This window comes from Monodon monoceros, unplaced genomic scaffold (genome assembly GCF_005190385.1).
Source record: "Monodon monoceros isolate NGI ecotype Baffin Bay Population unplaced genomic scaffold, NGI_Narwhal_1 Super_Scaffold_3, whole genome shotgun sequence".
Classification (NCBI taxonomy): Eukaryota; Metazoa; Chordata; class Mammalia; order Artiodactyla; family Monodontidae; genus Monodon; species Monodon monoceros.
The window spans coordinates 63,111,525-63,137,613 of NW_021703780.1; the positions used below are offsets into that span (position 1 = coordinate 63,111,525).

The 26,089-nt window shown below is 39.3% G+C and overlaps 1 protein-coding gene across 7 annotated transcripts in view; it reads right to left on the reverse strand.

Annotated features, from left to right (window-relative positions):
- The window catches only part of MAP4 (microtubule associated protein 4), a 167,884-nt gene that overhangs the window by 83,367 nt on the left and 58,428 nt on the right, over positions 1-26,089 (reverse strand). For all 7 annotated transcript variants that reach the window (XM_029244327.1, XM_029244326.1, XM_029244325.1 and 4 more), the window contains exon 3: positions 9,909-9,977. In XM_029244327.1, coding sequence (XP_029100160.1) covers positions 9,909-9,977 — 69 coding nt within the window. The remainder of the gene's footprint in view (positions 1-9,908; positions 9,978-26,089) is intronic.

Consider the following 26,089-nt stretch of genomic DNA (forward strand, 5'->3'; position numbering starts at 1 on the left):
TTACAGTTTTAGCTCTTACATTTAGGTCCTTGATCCATTTTGAGTTAATTTTTGTATATGGTGTAAAGTAAGGATCCACCTTCATCCCAACACCAAGACTATCTTTTCTCCACTGGACGGTCTTAGCACCTTTGTCTAAAATCATTTGGCCATATATACAAGGGTTTATTTCTGGGCTCCCTGTTCTATTCCTTAGTCTATATGTCTGTCTTTATGCCAGTATCACCACTGTCTTACTTACTGTACCATTTTGTAAATTCTGAAATCAGGAAGACTGAGAGCTCTAACTTTATCTTTTTCAAGATTGCTTTGACTATTCGGGATCCTTTGAGATTCCATATGAGTTTTAGGACAGATTTTTCTATTTCTACAAAAAAAGGTAGTTGATATTTTAAGGGAAAAAATCCTTTGAAAAAGCACTTTTTTTCTTTTCCATAATGGTTCATTATAGGATATTGAATATAGTTCCCTGTGCTATACAGTAGGACCTTGTTGTTAATCCATTCTATATATAATAGTTTGCATCTGCTAATCCCAAACTCCCAATCCATCCCTTCCCCCGCCCCCCCCCTTGACAACCATAGTCTGTTCTCTATGTCTGTGAGTCTGTTTCTGTTTCATAGGTAAGTTCATTTGTGTGATATTTTAGATTCCACATATAAATGAGATCATATGGTATTTGTCTTTCTCTTTCTGACTTACTTCACTTACTATGATCATCCCTAGGTCCATCCATGTTGCTGCAAATGGCATGATTTCATTCTTTTTTATGGCTCAGTAATATTCCATTGTATATATGTACCACATCTTTATCCACTCATCTGTCAATGGACATTTAGGTTGTTTCCATGTCTTGGCTATTGTAAACAGTGCTGCTATAAACACAGGGGTGCATGTATCTTTTTGAATTACAGTTTTGTCTGGATACATGCCCAGAAGTGGGACTGCTGGATCATATGGCAACTCTATTTTTAGTATTTTAAGGAATCTCCATACTGTTTTCCATCGAGGCTGCAGCAACTTACATTCCCACCAACAGTGTAGAAGGTTCCCTTTTCCCTCATACCCTCCCTCTCCAGCATTTGTTATTTTTTTGAGTTTTCAACAATGGCCATTCTGACCAATGGGAGGTGGTAACCTCACTGTAGTTTTGATTTGTGATAATTAGCAATGATGAGCATCCTGAAAAAGCACTTTGAATCTTCTACCAGTGACTGATATTTCCCTACTGTTGCTGGAAGCTCATAGTTGGAATAATCATTTGTATACATCCTCTTATCCACACCCCAGAATTTTTCACAAGGCATTAATCCTTGAACAATGTAAAAAGCATATAAAAATTAGTATTATTCAAATTTCTCCTTAAAACATTATGGTGGGAGCCCTAAAATATATGAAGCAAAAACTAACAAAATTGAGAAATAGATAATTCATCAATGATTGTTGGAGACTTCAATACACCACTTTTAATACTGGATAGAACAACTAGGAAGAATACCAACAAGAAACAGAAGACCTGAACAATATTATAAACCAAGCAGGCCTACCAGACATTTATAGAACACTCCACCCAACAACAGAAGAACATACATACACATGGAACATTCTCTAGGACAGACCATATGTTAGGCAATAAAACAAGCCTGAATATATTCAAAAGGATTGAAATTACACGAAGTATGTTCTCCACCCCATGAAATGAAATTAGGAAATGACAACAGTAAGTAATTTGGGAAATTCATAAATATGTGGAAATTAACAACACCCTCCTAAATCAGCAATAGGTCAAAGAAATCACAAAGGATATTAGAAAATACTTTGAGACGAATGAAAGTGAAAACACAACACTTAGGAAAACCAAAACTTATGAGAGGCAGCTAAAGCACTGCTCAGAGGGAAATTTATACCTGTAAATACCTACAATAACAGGGAAGGAAAAAAAAAACTCAACTCAATAACATAACCTTCCACCTTAAAGAACTAGAAAAAGAAGAGCAAACCAAACCCAAAGCAAGCAGAAGGAAAGAAATAACACAGATTAGAGAGGAAATAAATGAAATAGAGAAATGAAATAAAAAAGAGAAAAACAGAGAAAACCAAAGTTGACTCTTTGAAAAGCTCATTGAAACTGACAAATCTTTAGCTAGACCAATCAAGAAAAGAGAAATGACTCAAATTACTCAATTCAGAAATAAAAGAGAAGACATCAACGCCAATGTTACAGAAATAAAAAGGTTTCTAAAGGAACACCAAGAACTATGGTTTGTTAACAAAATACATAACCTAATTGAAATGGACAAACATTCTAGAAAGACAGAAATTACTGAAACTGATTCATAAAGAAAACATTAGGATAGAAAATTCAAAAACTAAAATTGTGGTTAGTTACACAGTTTCTAACAATTAGGCTTGGAAATTAGTTCCATGATAGATGGAGTTGAGTCAAATTTCCCAGTATAGAACTCAAAGATCTCATATTCCATGATAAAGTACAGGCAGACAAATCTTTTGTTGAATTAATCTCTTGGTTAATTGGACACCACTTGTGCCCCCCCCCCCGCCTCTCACCCTTTAAATCCCATCCAATAGGACTAAGCTCTCTTTGTCCACAGCAGTGACTAAGTTAGTAATACTTTACTGTATTGGTTTTTCATCTTTCCGTTTTCACTTTTTGCAGTCTCCCACTCTTGTTTCCTGAGATCACTTCTCAAAATAAACTACCTACATGCAAAACCCTTGCCTCAGCCTAGATTTTCTCCCAGAAAATAGTGCCTAAGAAAGGCTTTAAATAGGCCTTCAAACTTCTGTTCCTTCCGGCTACCTTTCTGATGATTAGTTAGCACTTAAGAAGATCCACTGAGACATGACAATGTGGTAGAAAGAGCACAGCACTTCTTCCCAGACTGGGTACAGCCTGGAGCTCTCTTATTAACCAAAGTTCAACCTCTTCAAATGAAAAATGGATACTGTTATCCATTCAAAAGCACTTTACAAACTCTAATGTGTTATACAAATGACAGTTACCCTTATTACTAATGAGATGTATCAGGCAGGAGAATCTGTTCATGTCTAGATTCATGTAAAAATACAAGATCAACTTATAGTAGCTGTGTGTGAATGTTCTATGAGTAAAAATCTTCTGGTCTCTGATAAGAGTGTGGCTCTATCTACAATGCTTTAGTTTTCCTTAGAAAGGAGAATGTATTCGTATATTACTTACAGAATTACAAATAAAAAAAGAAAATATTCTGTATCAACAAATGCCTTTTGACATAGGGTAGAGTATCATTCCACAAAGAGAAGCAAATCATATAAACGAGGTTACAGTTTAAAAAGTATTTCAGAATTATGGACTCACTCAAAGCTCAGGAAGAAGCTATTTTGTTTCATTAAACACAAAACTCCAACAGAAATAGAAATCGAATGGCTCACAGTATAATTAAATGCTTTGCTTAGATGAAGATTCTTAAGCTCAGTCCCTGAGCTGGTTTCAAGGGAGTCCTAAACGCCCTATAAGTAAATATAACATGTGTGTTAATGGGTACATGTGGATTTTTCTGAGAAGTTTTATATTTTTACCAGAAAACAATAAACCAAAAAAAAAATCTTTAAGAAACATTAGATGTTGGTATTTTACTGGTGTGTTTCCAAAATGCAACGCATATCTGAAAAAAGAAAGGAAAAAAAAAACTAAAGCTTTGTTCTCAGGATTTGAGGAGGGGCAGGGGGAATGGCTGCCTTGCTGTGTCTACATCTAGGAACACAGTGTGCAGCTTTATGTTCAGGCTTCATTTATGAGCTATAATGCCAGCATATGGGTTGGTTACAATAGCTGTTCAGAAACTCTAACATTACAGATTTTTCTGTTAAGATTTCACATTTTTGATGACAAATTTTGTCTAATACAAAACCCTTTGCATTCCATCTGATGATACAAGTGACAGGGATGAAACACCTAGGATACGTTCTGTGTCATGACATTCTAACAAAGCAGTTTTACTGTTTCACTGCTGTTCTGACCTGAAGGAATGATAACACATCCCATTCAGAAGAGTTATCACAATAAAAAGCCATCGACTCTGATCACAATGGAAACCACTAGTAACACTGCCATTTGTGGAGCACTTAGTATACTGCATCTAGCCCCAGTGTAAATAACACTAATTTGGCTCCATGGCAGCAGAGATGTTTATTTGTGGTTAAGTCTTGTTAAGCCTTCACTGTAATGAAAACAGCATCAAAATAAAATGGAGGATAATCCAGTTTTACGCATGACTTAGAAATAAAACTAACACTCTGTTCCTGCCCCACCAGTCCTGTGTCTTTGTCCAGAACCCTCTCTAGTCTCCCAGCCCCACCATATTACCAGGCCAACAAGAAGGAAGAATCCACCTGAAGCCGGTTTCATCTCACTTTCATCAAAATGAATACACTAATAAAACCCAACAGTTGTTCCCATCACCAAAAGTTTAATCCTAGGGTACCTATAAGGTTAGTCAAGATTGAGAATTATTCTTTACAGTACTTAAATTATTGTGCTTCAAACCTAAGAATAGATTATTGAGCTCTCTTAATGCAAAGAAACCTAAGAACATTAAATTGAGCTTTCTTAATAAAAAGAAATGTTTGCCAAGCTAGAAAAGTTCTTTATGCCATGCAAATTACCTTAGGTATTCAGTCTTTTCAACATCTTAATTCAGTCAACATACTGCGTTTGCAAATCTATCAACTGTAAAGACACACTAACCCACAATGGCTAGGAAATTGGGCATTCCATTGAATTCTTCCCAGATACAGCCTACTAGATTATCAAACAATAAGGTTACAAAATTAAAATGTTATTGAATGTAACACGTTTTATATATTAATTCAAAAGGCATTTTAGGAAGACTATGAATATGAATTTTAACTGGACTAAACAAAAGTGTAGTGTTAGAAAGTATCTAACAGTAATTGATACGCCATGGAAACTGTCTTTTGGAATGACTTCTTATTGGAATAACTTCTTATTGCTACTCTGCCAACTGTCTTTCTCATCAGATGCTATAAAATATCAAATAGTCATTTGGGCTTCTTAACTCTTACAGATTCCAGATAAAAGGGAGCTCACTCTGATAATCCAAAATGACAACGTAAGTGAAGGTGCCTGGCAAAAAGTAAAAAGTCCATATAATTATGGAATTACTATGAATCAGATTAGAAGCTTTGTTAGACCAAGAGCGCATGTCTCAAGAGCCTTTATTTACAAAACTCATGTTTTGGCCACGTTATACTTCAATAATTAAGACCCCAACCAAAATCCAGTCCATACGGTGTTGGTGTAAGATGTTTATTAGTGTAATTTATTTAGCACAATGATCACATTAAAATGTCCCAATATACAAAACGGTTGAAATCTAAAGTCACAAAAAATACAAACTTAGGTGAGTGAATAAAGTTATAAAAATATTATTTAAAAACAAAGTTCTACATCTTCAACATTGGGCCAAAGAAGGAAAAAAAAGAGAGAGAGAGAGAGAAAGAGAGAGATTGCATATAAGAAACAACACATTTCAATAGAGCAACCCTGACCGGTCTTGGCTGCCTCACCAGTGAGATCCTGGGCCACTGGGTGTGACCATGATGGCAATACAGCATTTCATTGCAGGACTGGCTACTTCATATGAAGCTATATGTGAAACGTTACATTTATTTCCTTCAAAATGAAACATCCAAGTGAAACAGAGCTAACAATATACACTAAATTTTAGCTGGCTGATAGTAGAAATTTTCAACAATTCCATAAATTCAAAAAGAAACATATTTGGAAAAAAACAAATTTCAAAGAGAAATAAACATGACAAAATGGAAATTAAAGTGGAATAAATCAATGTCAATAATGAAGTGTGAGTGTATGTTTCTGACCACAGCTATACCACAGGGGTCACACCCAGGCTTTTCTACCCACCTGTCACCTAGACAAACTGCAGAGATTAGTTAGAAGTGATAGAAGGATGTCAAGCATGATTTTTTAAAGTTAGCACTAACAGTTGTGAAAAGTTCCTTGGCTAGAAAAAAAAAAGGCACAAAAAAAAATGAAACAACTACATACCAAATGAAAAGAGCTATGTTTTATTTGATGGTGTGCTCTCCTATGGTATTTTTCATATTTTTCTCCTTTGCTAAGAGTTTTCATATTTACCAACTGCTTAGAATGTTAGCATAAGCACTTCCCTCTAAAATATACCTCCCTTAGTGTCTTCTCTCCAGAACCCACAGAAGGAATTCCTGGCAGACGAACAAACCACAGGACCACAGGAGGGAACGCTTCCTAAATTCCAGAAGTCATTGCAGGGTCTTGGTTTAAACTTTCATAATATTCTAACTTTCCCATCCCCAAAGTAGTTTTGTATCAGAGGATCTAAAAGAATGTACATCTCAAATCTTCCTCAGAACACGGTGCCAAATATTTAATCTGAAATAATCAGTAGCTTAGTGATTATACAAACCTGCATAGTCAGTAAGAGGATAGAAAATTTTAAAGAGTATCTCACATTCCAGATCTTAAACCAGAACTCCTCTACAATTTCAAAACATGGCCCATGTTTTATATTCTATTTCTAAAAATCTGATCAAAGCTTATCATTTGAAAAGTTCCACAGTATTTGTCCCAGATGGTTTCAGATTTTTTTAGCTTTTAGTTTGGGAAAATGAGGAATGAGAAAAAGAAAGTCCTACTGGGACAATCCTCAGAATGTGTGAAAGTAAATCCTAAGGTTCATGGTAAAGAACTTGACACACAGGTTATTTATATGTGACCCACTAATCCCACCTCAGGCTGCACAAAGGCACCTCCACAGTTCATAGGGAGGTTAACACTGAACAGAGCTGGAGTCCAGTCAGAAAATCATTTCATTAGAAACCTAATAATTGGTTGTAGTTCTTCGATGTGTTGCAATTTAACTTCATTCTCAGGTTGCTACAGAAAAAGTTATTTTCTATCTGTATCAACAGCCCAGTATTCTAACAATACAGGATTCCATTTTCCTTAGCTTCCCAATTATTATCTTGATAGTTCATGATCATGTTAAGAAATCTGGGATATGAAATTCCACACACAATAATAAGGCTGTCAAATTTTCAGGAGAATCTAAGCCTGGACAAATAGATCATAATTTCATAATAGAAACAATTTCAGCCCAACTTGCAAATAACAAAGGATGATTTCATTTCAGGAAATATTTTTCAAAGTTTAATCAGAACTACTCTAAATTAGAAAACTTTAAATTAAAATAGCTATTATTCAGATGTTAGTAAGGTAGAGAGAAACATAGGTAGCCTGAAAGATGAATCTACCCTAAAAGCGAGCTCACAGAGGGAGGGAGGAGGGAGAGAAGAAGGGAGGTTCACGGCAGTGCTGGTGGCCTCGATCCCTTTATGAAAGCACACCTTCTCATTTGCTGCTACATTACCCTGATTCAGGTTGAAGATCTGAAAACCAAATGAAAAAGGCCAACTAAAAATGTTTAAAGAAAAGAAAAATGTGAGACTGAATTAAATTAAAAAATGAGTTTTAAAAGAGAACAAGAAATAAAAGACATTAGATGACCTTCATAAAAATACTAAAATTAAAAAGAATTCATCTGGTACTTTGTGCTCACAAAGGGAAACGAGGTTCCATCAAGCCCTGCGGAGCACAAAAGGAAGCAGGTGGTTTGCTCAGGCATCGGCAGAAATGGGCCCCGAAGAACTACCCTCAGCTTCTTCTATATCGTGTCCAGGAAGGAAAGCAAAGCTCTGCAAAATGCTGAAGGTTTTACAAGTGTAACGGTGCTTAGGAAAGATCACTGGTCTGGTGTTGCAGCAGCCCCAGTGTTGAGAGACACGCTAGGCTTCTAGGAGGAGAAAAATAGAAAGAGAGGAAGAAGTAGGAAAGGGAAGGAAAGGGTGGAAAAGCACAGATCATTAGTAAACAGCAAGTTCAACATTGCAAGATGCTCATAAACCCTTTATACACTGTCAGCAGAGCGGGTCTGCTCTTAGGACTACAGATTAACACTCTGAAGGAAGCAGAAGTAGGAATTTCCGAAAGAGCACGGAGCTACATGCTCCAGTTAGTGATGGCCAAATTAGAACGATGTCACAACATGCTCTGAAAACATGCACTCTTGGCCCCCTCCCTACTCCTTTCCACCCCCAATGAAACATGCGTATTTTCAGTAAAGCACCTGCTTTAATATAGTCAAGAGGTCAGGTTGAGAACACAACATCTCCCCAGGTGTGCAAACTATATTCTACACAATGGTGGAGAGGTGTCCAAGAGCAGAAAGACCTGCTCTCATAATGGCACTGGGCAGTTCATAAATAGCTGGGCTCCTTTTTGCAGCCAGAGAACTGAAGTCTTCAAACAGTAAGGGCCAGGCTGCATGTTCTTCCTGTTCTTTTTTCCTGCACAATTAAGCTGTGGCAGTGGGAAACAATTGCTACATAAAGTCTGAGTCTCCTCTGGTCAGACCTGACATCCTGCTGGAGAAGAAACCTACTCTAGTGTGGTAGTCATTTCCTTCCTGGATGAAAATGGCATTCATTCTTCCAAATGGCTAACCAAATCAATCCCTTCAAGCCTTTCCTTCCCCTAGCACTGCCTCCTCATTAAAGAAAGCTGAATTTATTCATTTTTTAAAAGTTTGTGTTCAAGCTTCTCCTTTAATCATGGGGATATTTCTACAAATATTTTCTTAAAACCAAAATTATATAGACCTTTGCTTTCAAAGCAGACACAGAAACAGTCAACACTACATACGAACTAAGATTATCAAAAAAACTTTCAGTTCACAAAACTGGAAGATAAATAAGGTCGCACTTCAGGTTGTTTCTAGCTTTTGAAGAGGTCCTAATTAATGAGTTGCTAATAAGGATTTATTGTCACTGGGTAAAACTAACATTCACAACTAATAGAACCTAGTCATCAGTAAACCTAACATACAAAGATGTATACAACATTTCTAAAGGTCACAGAATAAAGAGTAAATCCTGGAATAACTGCTAGTGCTAACAGAACGCATTCTGGAAGCCTTAGAAACCAAGAAATCCTATGGTAGCTCAAGGAAAGGCTTCTCAAGGCTAAGGTATGCGTGCAAGAAGAGGAACACAGACATGGCTAGCACTTGCCTCCCTGCAGTAATGTGAAGCAAACGTTATGCCCAGTTAAAAGTCTTTTCAGTTGGGTCAACAGCGTCAGCCTGATTGTGCACTTAAGCTAATTAAGTTCAGTTATTTTTTTAAATTCAACATGGCTCTCATATCAGCTACCTAAACACAGATTTACATAGTACTGTACATCCCTATGGACCCTGCTACTGCTTCAAGAATTTTGCTCACTTCAAATACACTGGGGGAACCCACAGGAACTCAGTGCTAGCCCTGGTAATGGGCTAGGCATCAGAGACAGATTTCAAAGGTAACAGTTAAGGGAAAAATAAAGGAAAAACAGGCTGAGGGCACAACAGAAAGGAAAGAACTTTTAATTTCCAGCTCACAAGTTTCCTAACATTGAGCCATGGAAAGCAAACTGAGTACAGTGTGCATTCAGGGATGAGACCTGCCCAAAGAACTGTAGCAGCCAAAGGACTCCATTATAACATTTTTTTTGGTCATTCTGCAGCAAAAGCATATTGTTAAGACTGATCCAGCTCCTATGTGGTACAACTACAAAAGATATTCAAGAAATATCAAATGAAATTCTCTCTTTCCATTGTTGGAAATGTTATGAGGCAGATGCCCTGGGTTTAAATACAACCACCAAGAACAAGAGTACCCTTAGAAATAATCCATATGCTTCCACTAACAATCCTCCTCAAAGGAGCTGATCAAGGTGTTTACTGTGACTGTTTCACCCACACATTTGGGGACTCCTGGGAATCACTTACCAGTGGCATCATTCCCTTCTATTCCGTGGTCACCGTTGGCAAGCACTGTTGCTTGAGAAGATGAAGTACCTGCAATGAGCACAAAGAATAATTACCCACTGTGACAGATAGAAAAATGAAAAACAGACGCAACTACTGTCTAACTAGTAGAATTTTTGCCACTCTTCATAGCATTAGCTTAAAGCAGATAAAATCTGTCCAAAATTTAAAGATCCAATAAAAGGAAATCCAGAAACACAGAACAGAACTGAGTCACTGATTTCTATGGCATCCAAACTCTGATAAGCACCACGACTACAGGAGAAGCTTTCCTAATAAGTCTAAGTCTTTCCTGCTCTGTACACTGTCAAAGGTTACTATTATACTCAATAAAACCATCATGAAGCACCATAGGTTTAGAACCCGTGATTCAAACCAAATGGTCCAAGGACACAGAGCCGTTTAAAACAACCCCCACGTGGGACTTCCCTGGTGGTCCAGTGGTAGAGAATCCACCTTCCAATGCAGGGGATGCGAGTTCAATCCCTGGTCGGGGAACCAGGATCCCACATGCCGCGGGACAACTAAGCCCACGCACCACAACTAGAGAGCCCGTGAGCTCTGGAGCCTGAGTGCCACTAGAGAGAAGCCCGCGCGCTGCAACGAAAGATCCCGCATGCTGCAACACAGCCAAATAAATAAATATTAAAACAAACAAACAAACAAACAACAACCACCCATGTAGACAGTCCAGGGCACCATCACTGCTCCTGTACATGAGGATTACCTGGAAGTCACCAGCAGCACTTCTGGAAGCAGTGGGCTTTTTTTTTTTTTAAAGCTATCCTTATAGATTATAGTTGTATCTTATTTCCTAATAACTAAGGATGTTGAGCAACTTTTCACCTGTTTACTTGCTATTCTTTTATTTTCTTTGGTGAATTGAACAGTCAAATTTTTTGGACTATTTTTTAAATTGGGTTGTGTATTTTATTATTATTGAATTTTGAAGATTTTTTTTTTTTTTTTTTAGCGGTATGCGGGCCTCTCACTGTTGTGGCCTCTCCCGTTGCGGAGAACAGGCTCCGGACGCGCAGGCTCAGCAGCCATGGCTTACGGGCCCAGCCGCTCCGCGGTATGTGGGATCTTCCTGGACCGGGGCACGAACCCGTGTCCCCTGCATCGGCAGGCGGACTTTCAACCACCGCACCACCAGGGAAGCCCTGAAGATTCTTTATTGTTCTGAATACCAATCCTTATCAGATGAGTTTTGCAAATATTTTCTCCCATAAATGTATTTTCCAAGAAAATACATTGAAGAAATGTATTTTTGTTTTCTTAACTGTCTTTTGAACAGCAAAAGCTTTTGATTTTGATAAAATCTAATTTATCATTTTTTCCTTCATGCTTCCATGCTTTTGGTGGGATATCTAAGAAATTTCTGCCTAACCCAAGGTCACAGTATTTTCTCCTATGTTTTCCTCTAGAAGTTTTATAGTTTTCATTTAGGTTTCCCATTGAGGTCTACGATACATTTGGAGTTAAATTTTTTACGTGGTATAAGATATGGGTCTATGTTCATATTTTTGTACATTGACATCTAATTGTTCCTTTGCTCCACTGATTCCTTTGCACCTTTCTTGAAAATCAACTGACCATATTATGTGTAGGTCTGTTTCTGGACTCTCCTGTTCCACCAAACTATAAATCTATCCATTTTGCCAGTACCACAATGTCTGGATTACTGTATTTGTATAAAGTCTTGAAATGATGTCACACAAGTCGTGCAAATTAGGTCTTTTCCAAAATTGTCTTGGTTATATTTTAGTGTCTTTGCTTTTCCATATAAGTTTTAGAATCAGTTGTTGATTTATACAAAAAAATCCTGATGGGATCTTGACTGCACTAACTGTATAGATCAGTTTGAGGACATATAACCTTTTCTGAAAGGCTCTGACGATATCTAACATTTCAGCAACCTGCCTAGCTCTACAGTCAGCCTGCCAACCCAAGAGGTTCCTACAAATCACTCTTACTTAACAACCTCACAGGGATTTCCCTGTTGGCATGGTGGTTAAGAATCCGCCTGCCAATGCAGGGGACATGGGTTTGAGCTCTGGTAAGGGAAGATCCCACATGCCGTGGAGCAACTAAGCCTCTGCGCCACAACTACTGAGCCTGTGCTTCTAGAGCCCGCGAGCCACAACTACTGAAGCCCGCGTGCCTAGAGCCCATGCTCCACAACAAGAGAAGCCACCACAATGAGAAGCCTATGCACTGCAACGAAGATTAGCCCCCACTCTCTGCAACCAGAGAAAGCCCGCGCACAGCAACAAAGACCCAATGCTGCCAAAAATTAATTAATTAATTAATTAATTAATTTTTAAAAAGATTAAGGAACTACGTCAAATAATGCTTAGTTCCCTAAGATTAGTAGAAAAAAAAAAACCTCACAGACATATTTTTCATAAGACAAGTAAAAATCTAGAACATATGCTACTAAAATATAAAATGCAAGATTTTACTTTGGAAGACAGCAAACTACAATGTCCAAGCTTCTGGGTCCCACAAATCCAAGGCAGAAATCTTTCATATAAACTCAATGAAAAGATCATTCATTCTGTAATCTCAGGTAACAGAGGAACAACTAAAGAGAACAACCTAAAAGAACAAGGCAGACTGAAAAGAAAATATCAACTAACTGGAAGAAGAAGAGGAAAATAAAGGAATGAAAGATAACAGACTTTTATTAAATACCCAGTATGCACCATGCTAGGGCTTCACATATTGTTTTACTTATCCAGAGAGATAGAACAAATATGAGCTAGAACATATTTGGCATAAATAAATTCCCTTTTACCCTCACACAGTAAGCTTATAAAATTTATTCTTCCTAGCTCAAGAAAGAATGCATATTTTCAAAACTCTGCCTCAGATGAAAATGCAAATTGCAAAAAAATAAAATAAAATGCAGACTATAGGAAAATGAGAATTACAAAAATGATACCGTCTTCTGGCCATGAGAGTGATAAAATCTTTTTAAAATTTGATAATAGCCTGTGTTGGCAAAGGTGTAGGAAAATGGGTAATCTCATACTCCACTGGAGGAATATAAATTGAAACAACTTTTTTATGAGAAAATCTGGCAGTCTATCAAATTTTGAAATACAGCTTAACTCAAGAATCCATTTTAGGTGCTGGAGAGGGTGTGGAGAAAAGGGAACTCTCTCGCCCTATTGGTGGGAATGTAAATTGATACAGCCATTATGGAGAACAGTATGGAGATTCCTTAAAAAACTAAAAATAGAACTACCATATGACCCAGCAATCCCACTACTGGGCATATACCCTGTGAAAACCGTAATTCAAAAAGAGTCATGTACCACAATGTTCACTGCAGCACTATTTACAATAGCCAGGACATGGAAGCAACCTAAGTGTCCATCGACAGACGAATGGATAAAGAAGATGTGGCACATATATACAATGGGATATTACTCAGTCATAAAAAGAAACGAAAATGAGTTATTTGTAATGAGGTGGATGGACCTAGAGTCTGTCATACAGAGTGAAGTAAGTCAAAAAGAGAAAAACAAATACCATATGCTAACACATATATATGGAATCTAAAAAAAAGAAATGGTTCTGATGAACCTAGGGGCAGGACAGGAATAAAGATGCAGAGGTAGAGAATGGACTTGAGGACACGGGGAGGGGGAAGGGTAAGCTGGGACAAAGTGATAGAGTAACAATGACATATATACACTACCAAATGTAAGACAGATAGCTAGTGGGAAGCAGCTGCACAGCACAGGGAGATCAGCCGGGTGCTGTGCAACCACCTAGAGGGGTGGGATAAGGAGCGTGGGAGGGAGACGCAAGAGGGAGGGGTTATGGGGATATACGTATGCATATAGCTGATTCACTTTGTTATACAGCAGAAACTAACACAATATTGTAAAGCAATTATACTCCAATAAAGATGTTTAAAAAAAAGGAATCCATTTTAGGTATGTAGTTCACAAAAAGACATACAATACACATAAATAATCAGAAAAGGCGTGGGGAAAAAAATATACCAAACACCACTGGTAAAGTCCTGTTTTAACTGAGCACCTTAAATAGTGGATAGATAGCCAACTGAAGCACACAGGCCAGCTTCAGCATACTATCACAAGCAGTTAGAAGCAGCAGGAAAGACTGCTAAAAAAATTAAGTAATAAAAGATCTAGAAATCAAGAGGGGTACCCCCCCCCCAGTGGAACAGAAATTACAAGGAATATCCAAGAAAACGAAGCAGATAGACCACACTAAGGAGAAACCCCAGCCCAAAGAAGGCATAGGAAAACAGGACTCCAAGGTACTCCAGGCTTAGAGACAGCAGCGATGATGGGACTCAGTTAAAAGCTGTCAGGTCAGTCCCCACTTCCCCCATGCTTTCCTTCCCTCACCCCACAATAGTCACCTTTGTGCCAAACCCAAGATGGGAACAGAGACTGAATGCTTTGGCACAAGAGGAAGCCAACGGGTGAATGGTGATACCCAGAGGAGTTGCGGGGGAGCCCCACACCACACCTGGCAGCACTGTCACACCCCTGCCAGAGGCAGGTGGTAGAAAACAGTCATGTTATCACAGGGAATCTCAAGTATTGCCAAATAACTGAGGAAAACTACTACCAAAAAAGAAAGGCATCACGTTCAAAGAGAATAAATGTCACCCAGCGAAACAATGTTGATACGGCAAATAGGAGACTTTTTAAAAGAAATATGTCATTTTCCTCATACGGATGAAAGAAAATATCACACATCTGTGAAACAAAAGCAAACCCCTAAACAAACTGAATTATCTAATGACTAACAAATCCTTTCCAGGTTAGGTAGTTTTCAATTCTTTGCTTTTCCAGAATTCAAAGAGGTCATAATGTTTAATAATACTGAGTTACGGAATGCTTAGCATGTAACTCAAAGATTTAAAGACATTACCATAATAAAGCTTCCATTCCCACATACTTAGCTGAGTGAATAAGGTTTTTTGGCTATTATTACCTATAAAAACAATAGGACTAAATATTGTTAAAACCTTTCCATCCAACCTAACAAAAAATATTATCCAGATTTATGGTCTAATCAAGGAAAATAATAGCCCCCATAATCTCATTAGAAAAACATTTCCAATCAGATTCAACTTTTATGGTTGTTAATAATTTGTCAAAAAAACCCTGTGATCAACTGGGTACTACTAGTACCGATAATTGTGATGATAAATCTTCTCTGGACCAAGTTAATGCTTAGGAGCCTTTGGTTACAAAAACTTTTTAAATTAAAATTTAAGGGTTTTTTTTTTTGATGCAGACCACTTTTAATTTATTTTTTATCTATCTACCTATCTTTGGCTGCATTGGGTCTTCGTTGCTGTGCACGGGCTTTCTCTAGCTGCGGCGAGTGGGTGCTACTCTTTGTTGTGGTGTGCGGGCTTCTCATTGCGGTGGCTTCCCTTGTTGTGCAGCACAGGCTCTAGGCACGCGGGCTTCAGTAGCTGTGGCTCAAGGGCTCTAGAGCGCAGGCTCAGTAGTTGTGGTGCACGGGCTTAGCTGTTTCGTGGCATGTGGGATCTTCCCAGACCAGGGATCAAACCCATGTCCCCTGCATTGGCAGGCGGATTTTTTTTTTTTAACATCGGTATTAGAGTATAATTGCTTTACAATGTTGTGTTAGTTTCTGCAGTATTACAAAGTGAATCAGCTATATATCCCCATATCCCCTCCCTCCTGCATTTCCCTCCCACCCTTCCTATGTCACCCCTCTAGGTGATCACAAAGCTCCAAGCTGATCTCCCTGTGCTATGCAGCTGCTTCCCACTAGCTATCTATCTTACATCTGGTAGTGTATATATGTCAATGCCACTCTCTCACTACATCCCAGCTTACCCTTACCCCTCCCCGTGTCCTCAAGTCCATTCTCTACATCTGCGTCTTTATTCCTGTCCTGCCCCTAGGTTCATCAGAACCTTTTTTTTTTTTTAGATTCCATACATATGTGTTAGCATGTGGTATTTGTCTTTCTCTTTCTGATTTACTTCACTCTGTATGACAGACTCGAGGTCAATCCTCCTCACTACAAATAACTCATTTTCGTTTCTTTTTATGGCTGAGTAATATTCCATTGTCTATATGTGCCATATGTTCTTTATCCATTCATCTGTCGTTGGGCACTTAGGTTGCGTCCATGTCCTGGCTATTGTAAATAGAGCTGCAGTGAACATTGTGGTACATGACTCTTTGAATTATGGTTTTCTCAGGGTATATGCCCAGTAGTGGGATTGCTGGGTCATATGGTAGTTCTATTTTTAGTTTTTTAAGGAATCTCCATACTGATCTCCATAATGGCTGTATCAATTTACATTCCCACCAACAGGGCAAGAGGGTTCCCTTTTCTCCACACCCTCTCCAGCATTTATTGTTTGTAGATTTTTTGATGATGGCCATTCTGACCGGTGTGAGGTGATACCTCATTGTAGTTTTGATTTTCATTTCTCTAATAATTAGTGATGTTGAGCATTGGCAGGCGGATTCTTAACCACTGCGCCACCAGGGAAGTCCCAAGACCTACCACTTTAGTTTGCAGACATTCATTACTTGCTAGTCTGCACATTAACATAACCCAAACCTGAACAAAATGATTCTAGTTCAATAACAGATAAAATGACTTCAATTCAGTTTAACGAGCAATGATTGTATATCTACCATGTGCCAAAAGCAGTGATCTCTCTTTAATGCATATCTGACCAAGTTTCCGAGTCCTACCTTATCTCCCCACAGACTGTGAGACTCTGCATGATGTCACTGGATGTGCTTCTCCATGTTCCACCCTGTCACTTGTCTCACTTGTCATTTTGACCTCTGGTTTCTTATCACTGAGCAACTTGAGGTTGCTGGTACACTTTGAACTATTCTGTGCCTCTTTGCTTTTCCTAAATGTGTCATTCTGCAGGAATATAAAAATAAACAAAACACTATCCCTACTCTAGAGTAGCTTAAGTGTGAGACAACAAATAGCTTAACTATGACCTTACAAGTGCCATGAGAAAGGAAGGTTCAGGGAAGAAAGGCACTTACCAAGGGGAAGACGAAAAGATAAAGGGGGTTGTGGGAGAAGATGGGAGAGGGAAGTCAGGGAATGTCCTTGGAAGATTACATCTAAACCCATTCATAAAGGATTTTTTGTAGAAGACCACCTTTAGCCAATGCTTTATCATCAACCTCCACATGTGTATCTTTAGCCCAGCACTCTCCTCTCAATTAGAGATTCTTTTACCTAGCTGCCTATTGCTCTTGACTAGGTATCTTCTCCACTATCAGATAAGCTAAAATTCTTAACCTTTCCCTCAAAATCTACTCCTTCTACAGTCTTCCCAATCTCACAAGATGACAATTCCTTCCTTTTGGTTGCTCAGGCCAAAACCTTGAGTCATCCTGGATTCATCCTTGGCAATGTAAAGTCTTATACCTTCAAAAGAGCAGATGGGTGACGTGTGGATTAAAGTCGGATGGGAGTGGGTTCAAGAGAGAATGAAAGGGGGGCTTCCCTGGTGGTGCAGTGGTTAAGACTCCGCGTTCCCAATGCAGGTGATCCAGGTTCAATCCCTGGTCAGGGAACTAGATCCCACATGCATGCCACAACTAAGAGTTCGCATGCCACAACTAAGGAGCTGGTGAGCCGCAACTAAGACCCGGCAAAACCAAATAAATAAATAAATATTTCTTTTAAAAAGAAGAGAGAATGAGAGGAAAGGAATTGGGATTAGGGAGTAGACACACCTTTTTCAAAGAAGGAGCAGAATAAAAGAAAGTAAATGAGCTGGACATAGATTGAGATAGGATTTGTTATGAAGGAAAAAATTATGGTATGTTTGATGCTGATGAATGGCCCAGCTGAAGAGAGGAACTGATGATGCAGGAGACAGAAGAGACAATTGCTATAGCAGCACCCTTGAGTGAGAGCATGAGCAGTTCACTCATGACAATAAAAGTAATAGCAGAGTAAAGGGCACAGATAAAAGTAGTTTAGGAGATGGGGGGATGCATAAACTCTCTTGATTGAGTTTACTGATGATCTGTTCTAAAAGTCATCAACTGAGAATATGAACAGGAAAGCAAGTGCTGGAGGTTTGAACAGAGAGAAGATGTGAAATAGCTGTCTAGGAAAGCAGAAGATTTTATAAATTCATATGAATTAGTAGCAGAGTCCTCAAGTACATGCTCTTTATGCAAATAAGACTCTCATTTACATTTCCTGAACATAATGTTTATAGGTCTAATAATTCTGCCTTTTGATCTAAATAAGTGAACCTTTAGTTTTGAAAAATAGTTATCTATGAGACATTAAATCAATCAGAAAGCATGCATTCATGAAGATGGTAAGGGTTCACAGAAAGAACATGGGGTTTAAAAATCATAAGATCTGGGTTCAGGTTGTGGTTCTGGCACTATAAACTAATGATCAAATGCAATTCCCTTGTGCTCCCTAAGCCTGAATAGCCTCACCTGAAAGACGGGGTAATATCTACTTCCCATGGTCACCAAGAGGACTAAACACAATAACACTGGAGGCAGCACCGTGGCAACTGCACAGTGTTAAGTACATGTTAACTATTATTATTCTCATTGTTGTTTAACTGTAGATTGATCAACTATACTGACTTACCTAGAGAACAATTATAGATTGTTGACTGTAGACTGATCACTAAACTACAAAGTAACCTCAAGAGAACACTGAAATTAATTTACTTTTGCCTTATATAAAACTCATTTAAATGACATTACTAGACTAGGTAATAACTGCAAGACTAAGAAATAAGCAATTTACCAGAATAAAATAAAAGCAACACAAGGAGATTAGAAGAAAATAAAAGGGAGACGGAGATTCTACCATACACATAACACCTAACAATCTCAAAATCTAAGCTCAGAAGAGAAGAATAAAAACATTACAACATAAAAACAATTAGGTTTTAGAGTATGAAAAAGCTTTGCATACTTCTCTGGAGATAAGGCTTGGGCTCTAATCATGGGAAATGATTAGACGTACCCTACTGGACATACCCAGTAGGGTACGTCCTCATTCGAAAGGTGCTATACTGTCTTCTTTCTGATATCCCAGAGGACAGACTCCCATTTCATGAAGTGAAAACTTTCTCAGCTAAATACATACAGCACTGAAAACAACACAAGTTTTTTAAACTAATCACATGCTCTGAGATATAAGGATATTGAAATTTACTTTGTTTTTTTTATCTCTTCTCCTGCGATCTCTTCTCTTTCTCAGCAGTGGGATTTCAGAGTCCCACTGCTGGCAAATCAATTTGGCAGAGAAGGGAAGTAGGAAGAAGGTGAGAGGGCATGTGTGCTGTGAAGAAGAGACACACAGCGAGTGCGCTTTGGGCAAAATGGGGAGGATTCAGCATTGTCTCAATGCATGGCCTCCTTCTTGTGTAAAAGTCAGACCTGTGCCAACATCGCCCTCTGGTGGCCAATGAAGGTAGTTACAAAGCTCCACAACAGAAAGCCCCAGTCAGTTGAACAAGGAAAAGTTCTGTAGTATCTAGTTATCATCCTTCCCAGGACATACTTAGGCCCTTTCTCCAGGATCAAAGTTTCTCAGTCATGGACCTGCATCCAAGTCACTTGCAAGGGCTTGTTTAAAAAACAGATTGCTGGGACTTCCCTGGTGGCTCAGTGGTTAAGAATCCACCTGCCAACGCAGGGGACGCCGGTTCGAGCCCTGGTCCAGGAAGATCCCACATGCCGCAGAGCAACTAAGCCCGAGCACCATAACTAGGGAGCCTGCGCTCTAGAGCCCGCGCGCCACAACTACTGAGCCCACGTGCCACAACTACTGAAGCCCACATGCCTAGAGCCCGAGCTCCGCAACAAGAGAAGTCACCGCGATGAGAAGCCTGCGCACAGCAACCAAGAGTAGCCCCCTGCTCTCCCCAATTAGAGAAAGCCAGTATGCAGCAATGAAGAACCAACGCAGCCATAAATAAATAAATAATTAATTAATTTTAAAAAAAAGCCAATTGTTGAGTCCTATCCCCAGCGTTTGCCTAAGAACTGCATTTTGAACAAGGTCCCAAGTGATACTGCTGGTCCAAGAACCACACTTTGAGAACCACTGTCCTAAGATTAAAACATTCTATAGAAATAAATTCTTAGCCCCTGGAATGTTGGGGAGTAAGTATCCTCTCAATATCGTTAAGTGCTCTATATAAGCACATGGAATACAGAAAAATTAAGTGGCTTACCCACAAATTTGCCAACTATTTATGTTTAAGGGTCAACAATGTATTAGATGTTCATTCAAACATCTGTGACAATGTTTTGAATGAACAAGAGTGACAGAAGTTATATTGTTACATCTAAGAGAAAGCTTCTGTCTTTTGTCTTCCTAGCCTTGAAAACAGAGCCATACAGAGCTGATAATGAACAGTACTAGGAAGATAACATTTTTGAAGGAAAAAAAAAAGTAATACATATGTTCTGAAAAAGTATCTTGAGAATTGTTTCCCAAGGAGACAGGCATTTTAGAAGAAGTTGAAAAACAGTTTCATTTCTAGGTATTTGGCTATTTAGGATTTTTTTTTTTTTGCGGTACGTGGGCCTCTCACTGTTGTGGCCTCTCCCATTGTGGAGCACAGGACCCGGACGCACAGGCTCAGCAGCCATGGCACACGGGCCCAGCCGCTCTGCGGCATGTGGGATCTTCCCGGACCGGGGCACAAACCCGCGTCCCCTGCATCGGCAGGCAGACTCTCAACCACTGTGCCACCAGGGAAGCCCTATTTAGGTGTTTTATGGTGGCAATGCTATGGAAAAATACATGTACACTCACAACTAAATGGGGGTAAAATGGGAAAGGGTATAGTACAGAAAAGGTATCCCTAGCACCCACACTGTGAACTTGAAATACCATAGTTTCTTGGAGAAATCATTTTTTCCAGGTTTGGGGCAAGAACTATACCTTGGGGGAAAAAAAGCAACATTTCCTACTTTGGGCTAAGTGCCATAAAGGCACTCTCACTTTCCTTCCCCCTCATTTTAAAGCTAGGGCAATTACAGTAGGTGTATAATAATTAAAAGAAATAAAAACACCATTGCCCAGAGAGTTCCATTATGTGTAACCCACTTAACTAACCTTTCTATATCTAGATGCAGGAAGCTGGTTGATAAATTTCCAGTAGTTGGCCTAAGTTAGCCTGTTGTAAAATCATATCAAGAGCACCAGTGATGGGGCTTCCCTGGTGGCGCAGTGGTTAAGAAGGTTAATTACAGGTTATTCAAATATTAAAAATATCAGCAGGAAAAATTTAATAATTTTTATAAGCAAAACAGTTGCTTAAAAATTCTCCTCCTCTTGGGTCAAGTTCATGGTACACAGATCAAATCACCCAAGATGAACCACAAGAAAATCTACTGCTACCATCTCATTATCCTCACCCACCTAAGCTGAGTCCCAGGTGGTAGGAGTCACGCACAGCTAAAGGAAGATTTTAAATGAAAAGGAGCAAGCTTCCTCCACCTATGACTGATGAGGGTAAGTTAATGTGGATGGGAAGAGTATCTTAGCCATGACTCAAGTTATTAAAATATTTACTTTGTACCATTTCCTTTCTTCCAACTAAAGTGTTCCTTTTAGGTTAATCAAAGGACAAATAACTCCACTGACCGTTACGGATTAAAAGAGAACAGGCATTTCCATTTTCCATTAACGAATCCAATTTTTTTCTTGGAGTAAATATTTATACGGATATAATTTGATTTTAAACTCTCAATAATATTTCTTCTGATCATTTGTGGTTACCCTTCCACCCCCCAAATAAAGCACATATAAAAGAAGCAGGAGTTCCTCTTCCACTCAGGCTACAGAAAGCCAGAAGAAATGTCACTCCCACCCTATCAACAACAAAAAACCCAGATCAACTACAAAATCGAACTCAACTACAACAACTCAACTACAAAAACGAACTCACCAGAGAGCTGAGGTTTTAGGGCAACCAAGTAGTGTGGAATCCAAAGAAAGACATTCCCCTCAAGGAGATATGGGAGGTAAGCAATGGTTCTCCTGTGTCTTACGTGCCATGCAAGCAGGTGAGAAGAATTCAACTAAAGAGTTTAACCATTTGCTAAAGGCTAAGTGAAGGCTAGCATGAGAGTAAAGGGCCCCTGGGATCCACAGACACAAAAGGAGTTCATACCCACTTGCAGGTTAGAAAGAGTGGAGGCAGCGGGGGGGACCAGAGAGCTGCTCTAGGCGGTGCAGACCTGGAAAAAGCTGCCACTAAAAGCAAAGGCAAGAAGCCCTGGCCCCTAGGACTCCTCTCTCCTATGCAAACAGAAGCTTTAAGCTGCTGGGGGAGGAGTATCAAACCCTGTCAGCCCCAGGGCCCGGGTGAAGACCCACTGCAGAAGACCCACTGAAGAAGTTAACAAGAAAACCCCCTCTTACCCTAGGGGAGGAGCCAGAAAGAATCCTAGCCCAGGATCCTATGCCAATACCTTTAGAAAACGCCATCCGTGTAAGAGGGATAATATGATTGAGAAAAAGACTCAACCACAAGACGCATGCACACAGGCTTGAGCCTAAACCAAGGCCAAAAAACAAAAATAAAAAAACTCCTGCCCACTACCAGGCTATCCCTCTTCTGATAAGGGAGGGGAGAGCATGGAGAGAAATCCTCCTGAGGCACAGGTGCACAGCAGGGCCAAAAGCTGGGAGTGGAACAAGAACTTTAAGAACTTTTTTTTTTTTTTTGCGGTACACAGGCCTCTCACTGTTGTGGCCTCTCCCGTTGCGGAGAACAGGCTCCGGACGCGCAGGCTCAGCGGCCACGGCTCACGGGCCCAGCCGCTCCGTGGCACGTGGGATCTTCCCGGACCGGGGCACGAACCCGTGTCCCCTGCATCAGCAGGCGGACTCTCAACCACTGCGCCAACCAAGGAAGCCCAGAAAAGAACTTTTGAGAAAAGCTTTCCAGCACCTCAGCCCCTACTCTACGCACCAGAAATGGAAGAATTTGAAGCCAGTAGCGCACTGAAGACCATCATAGCAACAACAAAGCCCAACCCTAGCTCAGCCCCGGCCTAAATTGACTCAACCCTTTGAAAGTATTAATTAACTAGTAAAAGAAGAGAGTTGCCCATTGTTGGGTTGTACCCCGCAGGCCTACACGGTCTGTGCTTGCCCAGCTCTAAAACCGAAGAAAGAACCCAGAGTCAGCAACAGAGACATCAACGGTGTAATGGATGGGGGACCTTACACAGCTGAAGCAAGGTCCTGGAGCGACACCCCACCGTGTACGGCAGACAGCAGGCAGGACATGGTGGCAGTCTTCACTGCCGGCCAGGGCGGGTGGGGGGGGGGGGATTACCAGTTATAAGAGAATTATGTCAGGTGGGTTCATTAGTTACCAGGGAAACCAGCAGAGAGGCACGCCCCTCATTACCCCTTCGATAAAAACAATCAACAGCTGGAGCAGGGGCAAGAGTGTAGGAAGGTCCGGCACTTGAGTAGGGTACAGGTGAAGCAGGCACTGGTCGAGAAGGGAATGTACAGAGAGCAAAAGAACAGCCATCTTGAGTGGCCTGACCATACACTCATTTCCAGGCATAAATATTTTATTTCAGTCTCTACTGTTTTACATGTGAGGTCCAGCATTCACTCAAAAATTAAGATACACATAAAAAGTACCAGAAAAAAACAGTAAAGAGACAAAATAATCGGACTGAGAGATGACCCAGATGTTAAAATTACCGGACAGACATTTAAAATAATTATGATTAATGTGTTAAAGTCTATAGTGGAAGAGATAGAAATATGCATTAACAGATGGCTAATTTCAGCAGAGAGATGGAAACTCTAAAAGTCAAACAGAAATGCTAGAAGTTAAAAACAGTAAAGATATTAAAGATAAAGAATGCCACTGAGTGCTCATCATTAGATTCAATGCAACCAGGAAAAAAATCAGGGAATTTGAAGATAGATGAAAAGAAAGTACCCAAAATGAAACATAGAGCATCTAAGAACTGTGGGACAATACTCAAAAATCTAACAAAAATGTAACTGGAATCCCAGAAGAAGAAGAGAGAAAGAAAGAGGCAAAGCACAGATCAAGCTCAGAGAAAAGAAGGACAAGTAACAAAATATTACCTAAACACAACACATTCAAACTGAACAAAATATCACCTAAACACAACACATTCAAACTGAACAAAATATCACCTAAACAACACATTCAAACTGCTAAAAACCCAAGATAAAGATAGCCTGGAAGGTGGGGGTGGGGGGGTGGGGGGAGAACAATGATCAAGATTGTAACAGATTTCTCATAGGAAACTATGCAAGTAGGACAACTAATTTTCCTTTAAATTACTGAAAGAAAAAAGTAACACAGAATAGGACACCTAGCAAAAAGTACCTTCCAAAACTTAAGATTTGTTTTTCAAATAAAACAAAGCTGAGAGAATTCACTGCTAAGCAGGTTTGTACTATAAGAGAAGAAGTGTTACAAGCTTTTCAGGCAGAAGGACTATGATGCTAGACAGAAATTTGGGTCTATACAAAGAAATGAAGAATGCCCCAAATGGTAAAAATTAGAGTAAAGGTATATTTTTCCCATATTTTTATTCATTCTAAAAGATAGACAAGCTAAAGCAAAAATAGTAACAAGGTAGGTAACTAACATAAGTCAAATTATGTGTATGACAATAACACAAAAAATGACAGAGGAATTGGACATTTACTATTTTGCATGGAATTTTACACTATACATGAAATGGTAGAATATTACTGGAAGGCAAACTGGAAGAAATTAACATACACAGTAAACTCTAGGTCAAATATAAAACAATTTTTAAAAGAAATTAATAAGCCAATGTTGGAGTTAAAACAGTATTTCAAAAAATATTCAGGGACTTCCCTGGCAGCTCAGTGATTAGGAATCTGCCTGCCAATGCAGGGGACATGGGTTCAAGCCCTGGTCCGGGAAGATACCACGTGCCGCAGAGCAACTAAGCCCGTGCGCCACAACTACTGAGCCTGAGCTCTAGAGCCCGCGAGCCACAACTATTGAGCCCGCATGCTGCAGCTACTGAAGCCCACGTGCCTAGAGTCCGTGCTCTGCAACAAGAGAGGCCAGCATAATGAGAAGCCCGCGCACTGCAACAAAGAGTAGCCCCTGCTCACCGCAACTAGAGAAAGCCCGTGCACCGCAACGAACACCCAACACAGACAAAAATAAAATAAATAAAATAAGTAAATTTTTTTTTAAAAAGCCTATTTTAGGTGGTTGCCAGAGGTGGGGGGTGGGCAAATGGGTGAAAGGAGTCAAAATAAATAAAATTAAAAAGTTATAAAATAAATAAGCCCTGAGGATACAATGTATGGCATGGTGTCTATAGTTAATAACACTGTACTATATTTGAAAGTTGCTAAGAGAGTAGATATTAGAAATTCTCATCACAAGAGGAAAAAAATTCATAACTATATATGGTGATGGATGTTAACTAGACTTGTGGTCATCATTTCACAATAAAAACAAATATTGAATCATTATGTTGTATACCTGAAACTAATGTTTTATGTCAATTATATCTCAATTTTTAAAAAATGCTTATTTTCGAAAAGAAATGTTTCAAATCAATGATCTAAGCTGCCACCTTAAAAAACTAGAAAAAGAGCAAATCAACTAAAAGTAAGCAGAAGGAAGGAAATATTAAAAGTTACAAGCAGGAATTGAAAACAGAGAGGACATGACAAGAGATCCTACAGACATTAAAAGAATAAGGTAATATTATAATTTTATCTCCATTCATTCAATGACTTAAAGGAAACAGACCAATTCCTTGAAAGATACAAAACACCAAAGCTCACTTGAAAAGATAGAAAACTTGATAGAAAACAGTTCTGTATCTCTTAAACGAATTGAATTCCTAGTTAAAAACTTGACAGAGAAAACTCCAGATCCAGATGACTTCACTGACAGTCTATCAAACATTAAAGAAAAAAACATCAATTCGACACAAACTGTTCTAGAAAACAGAATAGGAGGGAACACTTCCCAACTTATTCTATGATGTCAGTATGACCTCAGTTCTAAAACCTGACAAAGGCCTCACAAGAAAACAACAGACCAATATCCCACATGC